This window comes from Thalia democratica, chromosome 4 (genome assembly GCF_965202585.1).
Source record: "Thalia democratica chromosome 4, ktThaDemo2.hap1.1, whole genome shotgun sequence".
Classification (NCBI taxonomy): Eukaryota; Metazoa; Chordata; class Thaliacea; order Salpida; family Salpidae; genus Thalia; species Thalia democratica.
In genome coordinates, this window is record NC_139168.1 from 41,501,743 (window position 1) to 41,509,083 (window position 7,341).

Genomic DNA, 7,341 nt, shown 5'->3' on the forward strand with positions numbered 1-7,341 from the left:
GTTTTTGAAATATAAACTTATATATTTACTTAAACGTTTTTTTTTTTGTTATTTAAATTTATAATTAGAGCTTATCAGTTAATGCTTGAGACGGAAAACTTCCTTGCTTTCCTACATTTCAGCTAAAAACATACCTAAAAAAAATTTGCGTTAAAAACTTACAACTATGCTACTAATTCAATATTTAATTTCACTTTCATTCTAACATATTTTGGTATAATGTAACATTTTTAATTAGTATGTACGTACAATTACACTGCGGTCCACGGAAGACTATTTTCTATACAGTAGGTCCCGCAAGCAACTTTTTTAAAAGGTTTGCTTATCAAAGGCTGCCGACCTCTAACTTAATATTAAAGATAGCAAAATTTATTCAGATTAACAAAACAAAAATCATAGTTTAAATTTCATTATCGTATAAAATTGAGATAAAATGTTAGTTTGTATATTAATGTATATTAAGTAAAGTAGAAAGGCTAATATATAAGCTTTATTTTTTGAAGTATACACAATAGAATGAAGTAAAATTAAAATTTAATTAGACTCAATGAAAATTAAAAAATAAATAAAAATCATAAAACAAAAATATACGTTACATATATCTAAAAACTGTTTTTTTCAGTCTAAAGTAGTTAATTTTATAGTTTTTACACTTTTGACACGGAAGTTTTATCTGAATGGTATCTTTATAATTAAAAAATTTTCAGTGAGAATATAATTAAAATGTTATTATGTAAAAAAGAAAAAATAATAATTCTTTAAAAGTTTATATAATCACTTTTTTCTATTATTCTTCAGTTCAGTATTGATTGTTTAGAAAAAAGTTTATTAACCTTATTTTTAATGATAAAGATTATATGTTTTGTTTTATTTATTACACTTGTTCATGGACTATATAAAACTCTTTAAATTTTTAAAAGTGATCAGAAAAGTTTCTCTTGAAGTTAATAGGAACAAGTATTTATAATCAGCTAATCAAAAAGAAAATTTTCAAGACCAATATGCTGTTATTATAAGTTATGTGTTCATACTTAATGTTAATTATCAAAATATTTTGTTTTAAAATTATTTTAAATAAAAACATTTATCTAGCTTAAAATACTCTTGCACAGAAAATTAGTTTTATGCGTATTTTAAATAACACAATTTATAAATTTTACAAAATTTTAGATTACTTAAAAGTAAAGAGCAGAACTTTAAAGTTTATCTTTATTTATTAGTACTAATTCAATTTATTCACTGCCACCAGATAGCAAAAACTAAACAGGCTTAATTAAAGAAAGTTTTATAAATATTCTGTAAGTACAACACTTTTTTAAACTCATGATTTATTTCAAAAAAGCTTGCATTATACATATTATGTTATATAAATGTTGTGAATTTTCAATTTTTCTTTATTAAAAAAAATTGAAATCTGTAGCAAACAATAAAATTGCAAGTTAATACTAAAAAAGTTTTCCTTCATTTTATCACTACCACACAATTAGACACAGTAAAAAGATTTGTCATCGCATATTTTAAAATTCATTGCAGTTAGACTTTTATGGTAAGTTCACATTTTACTTCGATTGAAACAAGCAGACAACACGTAAAAATAGTTTAATAGCCTTATAAGGAAGCGTAAATTTTTTATACGAGAATGAGGAAAAAAAGTTTGATGTTACTTAGATATTTAGTGTATAAAGAACAAGTTTTCGACTTAGTTCTATTACGTTTGAAAATAAACAACTACTAAATTTTAATTTGAAATAGTTTTATAGTTTTCTCAACTAAAAGATTATGACTAGATAGTTTGTTTAGGTTAATACTTAAACTTTAATAACATCCTAGAATAAAGTATATATTTAATGTAAATCAATGATGATATATATTCATTTTGTTAATTATATACTAAAGATTTTTTTACTAAGTGGTAAACATATTATGTTTTTTTTATGTTAGTATAATAATAAAACAAAGTTAGTTTAATTAAATACTAAATAAAGTTAGCGGTTATTTTAAGTATTATCTTATATATATTTTTATATTTTGTAGATTAATTATATGTTAACAAGTACGTTAATTTATACTTGAATGAGACTTAAAACGGCTTCTTTTAGAAGTTTATATATGCATTTAACAAAAGTTTTAGAATTAAAACTTCTAGTTTTATTGTAATCATTTTTTAATTACTACTTTTGTATTTTATATTACTTAAAACTAAAAATGTGTTCTAAATATTTAAAACATTTTCTCGTAATAATTTACAGTATTGGTTTTAGATTATAAACAAATTTCGTAAAAAAACACTATTAACTATTTTAAAAACTCTAAAAATAGTTGTTTTAGAAGTTTTCAATTAATTAAAAACAAATTTCTTTAACTAAAACTTTGTTTTGAACTACTTATTTTTTGTCATGTTACGATACTTCTACAAACTCAACCAATATGTACATATATGTTCTATGCTACGGTATTTATTCTCAAAGTAAAATTATTAAAAGATTAAACTTGTATTAGGTAGGTAAAATGCTAAAAATTATTATACATCTAGCAGTTATATCACCATCTTAACATCCAACAATCTGCAATTGTGGTCTCTTATTCGTTTATTAAATAAATAATTGCTCTTTTTTAGACAAGCTTATTTGAAAATTTAAACTTAATTCACGTGAAAAACCAAATTTGAAAAAATTATAATAATTTTATTTACTTTGAAGAAAAATTTTTAAGCTTATAACGTTTTATAAAATCAATAAGCTTTTTAGTTTTTCAGAATTTAACTTCAAATAAAATAAATTAGTACTTTTTTAAATAAAATTAGAATTTACTTAGAATAAAAAAATAAAATTTATTGGTAATTCATCGTTAATGATAGATAAATAAAATACTTTAACCTTTAACGCTTAAAAAATGGAAGCAGTAAAAGCAAAGATTGAATCTTTAAAACAAAGAGTTGCTGACAAAGAAGATCAAGTTAGCATGTTAGAAGAAAAGTTACGGGAGGAAAAAAATAGTGCTCAAAAAGTTTTTTATTTTTATTTAAACTGTATGTGAATTGATAAGAAAAATTTCTGACTACATAAAACTTTACATACTGTTTACGTGCGTCAGTTCATTCAGTCTTTTGTTTTGTTTATATTTTGTTACAGCATGCAATTCATCTAGCAAATAGAAATATGTTTAGTTTTTTATTATAGTACAAAATGAAATTTTTAAATATACTAATATCTTTTAATTAAAACTTATAATTTTAGAATTAGTTGCATGGTAAAAGTGATTAGCACAAATTTAAACTTACGTGTTTTAACAAGTTATTGGGCATATATCAGTTATAAAGTTTAAACTGAATCCGATAAAGGCCAAATTAAGGGATTTACATTTACGACAGCTACATAACTGTTCAATAGCTTTTCAAAAGTAGTTGAGTTTTTTGGTCTATAAGCTGCTGTAAATGGTTTTGTTTCAAAATAAAAAAACTTAAAATTATTTTGATCAAAAAGTTATTAAAGTTATAAAACTATTTTTTAGAATGAAGATGAAATGAAAGCTCTCGAAAGAAAAAATAGACTTTTGGAAGAGGAACTTGAAAAGGAAAGGGAAAACTTTAGAAAATCGGCAGACGACTTTAAAGATGTGAGTTTGTTTTAAATTTTTCTATACTGAAAGTTTAGAGCTTTTTATATTTATTTTATTATATACATATATTTTTAAATTTTATGTTACCAAAAATTTTATTCTGCAACAAAGCTATTGTATTTTCTTTACTTTACTTTTTATTAGGTTAGTTATAGAAATCTTATTATCACAGTAACTTTTAAATATTAAACAAACACTGTTATTTTTTATTTATATGCATAGAACACTATAAAATAGTTGTTCAAATATGATTTAAAACTAATGAATAATAAAAACAATACTATAGTTTAATAACTTCAGTAGTTTATAACTAATGACTAGTCCTTTTTTATGAATCTACTGTGTTAGCATTAAACTAAACGAGATATAAAACTTTCTTTTCCGTCTATATCAATGCATGGCTTCGTTTTTAAGTTATAACACATAGTTTTGTTAAAAACTTCGAATACTTTTATTTATATTATTTATCATTTTGCACCATACCAAGAACGACAAGCATTTGACCATTTTTACAGTTATAGAGTTTGAAGTAAGTATAAATTTATTTTTAAAAACTAACTGTTTACGTTAAATGCTTAAAGTTCTTTATAAGTTTTATTTAAGTTAAACAGAAAAACTACTTAAGTATTACTTTTAATGTTTTGAATAAAGTTTTAAGTAAATTATAGTTAATAAAGTTAAAACAATACTTTGACTTGTGTATAGAGTTACAAAAAAATCAGAACATCATAAAAACAATAATTTCTATAACTTTCTAAACAAACAATATCTGCAAGTATAACTTTAAAATCAATTTAACTATACTTATAGCAATTAATTATTTACTCGGAATATTATAAAAATATAAAAAAGTTAAAATCTAACAATTAAACGAATAACATACATAGTTAAAATAAAAAAAGTTATGCTAAATGTCAGTAAAATAACAAATTTCAAAATGTGTAAAATTTGAATAAAAACATACTGATATACTCGTTAACATAAGCTAATTCGTAAAAACTAAAACAAAATACATTAAAATTAAGAAAAGGGAAACGGGTCTAAATTGCACGAAGACAAAATTGCTCGAGGTTAATAAATTGCACCAAGGGTCAATTTTGCACGAGTTACATTTTTGCACGAGAGTAGAAAAATACAAAAAAAATTAAAAATAAAAAAAAAATGAAAAAAACTTACTGTCCGAGGGTAAAGGTTAGGGTAACAGTAATAATATTAACAAAAATTTAAATAAAATTATTAATAAAAATATTAATTAAAAAAAAAAAAAAAAAAGCTACCGACCGAGGATAATGGTTAGGGGTAACAGTGATAGTAAAAAAAAATTTTAAAAAAAAACTTACTGATCGAGGGTAGAGTTAAAGGGTAACAGTGATAGTAAAAAAAAAAAATTAAAAAAGAAGCATTTTAATTAATAAAAAAATTAAAGGTAAATAGATAAAAATTTAATCAATGCAAAAATATCTTCGTGCAAAAGTGTCTTCGTGCAAAAGTGACCCTTTGTGCGAAAGAATCTTCGTGCAATTTTATCTTTGTGAAATTTTATCCCCTCGTGCAAAAGTATCTTCGTGTAAAAGAATCTTCGTGCAATTTTGTGCACTCGTGCAATTTTGTACGCTTGTGCAAATTTGACAGCTACCCACTAAAAAGAGGATGCATTAATTTTAAGTTTGGTAAGAATAAGTATTTTTTATTACTTTTTTAAGCTATTTTAAACCAGTTTTAAATCAAACAAGGCATTATAAATTGTTTTTTAATGTACACTTTGTTTTTAAAAACTGTGAACCATTTTTTTTTATCAAGTGGAACTATTCAGTTTTAATAAAGTAAGTAACTATATCAGTTAGTAAACTCTTTCAAAATAAATTAAAAAATGAATTTGTTGTTTTCTTCTAACAATTGTAGATATTTATTCTTGTAATAAACCTGTTGCCTTTTATTTTAACAGGTAGAAATGCAAAAAGATGCACAGGCAGAAGAAATCAAAAGCATGCAAGCTCAGATTGCTAACCTTGAAGGTTACCATTTTTTTTTAAATGCAACAGAAAATTATACACATTACTAAAACGTTTTGTGTTCCCAATGTAATTCTAAATTGTAACTTAGGAACATAATAACTTAAATTTTTAACTCAAAAACCTAAAGAGTAACTAAGAGAAATCTAAGCGTAACAAGATAAATTTTATATTTTGAGTTGATAGAAGTATATAAAACTAAAAAATGTTTTTTTTCTAAAGTGAGACTTTAAAATTTACAAATATTAGTATCATCATACCTTTAATTGATAACTATCTAATATAACTAATATAAAAATAAAATGTACTTCTAAAACTTTATACTTTTTCAAAAATTATCTTAACTTATAATTGTTTAGCAGTTAAAGTCGTTATTCAGCTAAAACTTATAATTATGTTACTTTGTTAATAGGATTAAAGGGATCTTAACTTAGTACATTTGTTAACTTTTTTGTTTTAACTCAACCCTTACAAAAAAAAACTCATTTATTAAAGCTTTAAAAGTAGAATAAGGAGGTAGAAACTTTAATCTACATACTATTAGTCAATTTAATTTCAAAATTTTAAATTTAAAGCAAGTTTTGTATACAGCTAATTTTATCTTTGATGTATAAGTATTTTAATTTATTGTTTTTTAGACGAAGTTGACAAGCTAGAAATGGATAGAAATGAAATGAAAACAAAACTCGAAGATCAAAATCAACAACTTAATGAGTTGCTTGGATAAAACGAGAAAATTAAGATCTTTTATTATCAGCTTTAAAGTTTGATTTTAATGAAACTAATTTCTTTTAATTTCTTACCCATTAATAACAGTTAATCATTTTTTTAGTTAAACTTTACAAAATTTTTAGCTGACACTGTCTGTATTTCAGCGTAACTTAAAGTTGTTTAGATTTTGGAAATCTGATAAATATAATGAAACAACGCTAGTTTTATTAATTTGTTAAAAAAAAAATTAATTAATTTACTAATGTTGTATAAACTACTTTAAAACTTTATACTAAGATAATACATACTAATATAAATTTACAAACCAAGTAAAGTTTTTGTTGAATAAAATAGTAAAGTTATTAAAAAGTTTAATAATTTTAATTCTCTTATATATAATGTAATAATTGTTTGCATTCTAACTTATACTTTAAAAGGCAAAATTTTTAGCTAATTATATAATTGGCTTAAACCTAAAAGTGGATTGTAGATTCCTTTAAAATTTCATTCTTTACTCACTTTTAACATATTGAACCATATAATTTCAGCTTCAAAAGCTAGTGTGCAATCAGCACTTCTTTTGTACTACATATACTTTTAAGTTTTGAACAGAATATCACTTATAAACGAGGATCAGTCCTTTGAAAGCGTTTACTTTTTTTTTAACGAATAAACTTATGCATAGTCAAATGCAGCACACGTCATTATTTTTGCGCAACAGACTTTTTGCTTAATTTAAATTTTACCAACACTGTCATTTGGTTTTTACCTTGAGTTTCAACCTGAACTTAAACAAGTGGTCGCTAGCTACGTAATGCAACTAATATTTTTCATTAAAATAACTACTGCAAAACAACTAGAACTATTTATTATTACTATAAACTACAATATACTGTTAATTAAGTTGTAAGAAAACAATGATGCTAGCTCATACAAAATTTTTTCAAAATATGCTGTTAAATTTTATAAAATGAAACTTTTAAATCATTACGGCCTGCGG

At 22.9% G+C, this 7,341-nt stretch overlaps 1 protein-coding gene across 1 annotated transcript; it reads left to right on the plus strand.

Annotated features, from left to right (window-relative positions):
• Positions 1 to 2,836: 2,836 nt before the first annotated feature.
• LOC145834642 (uncharacterized) lies at positions 2,837 to 7,128 on the plus strand. Its single transcript, XM_082942123.1, has 4 exons — positions 2,837 to 3,006; positions 3,511 to 3,615; positions 5,564 to 5,633; positions 6,269 to 7,128. Exons 1-4 carry the CDS (start codon positions 2,893 to 2,895, stop codon positions 6,355 to 6,357), a joined length of 378 nt encoding a protein of 125 aa, XP_082798249.1. The 5' UTR covers positions 2,837 to 2,892; the 3' UTR covers positions 6,358 to 7,128.
• Positions 7,129 to 7,341: the final 213 nt, after the last annotated feature.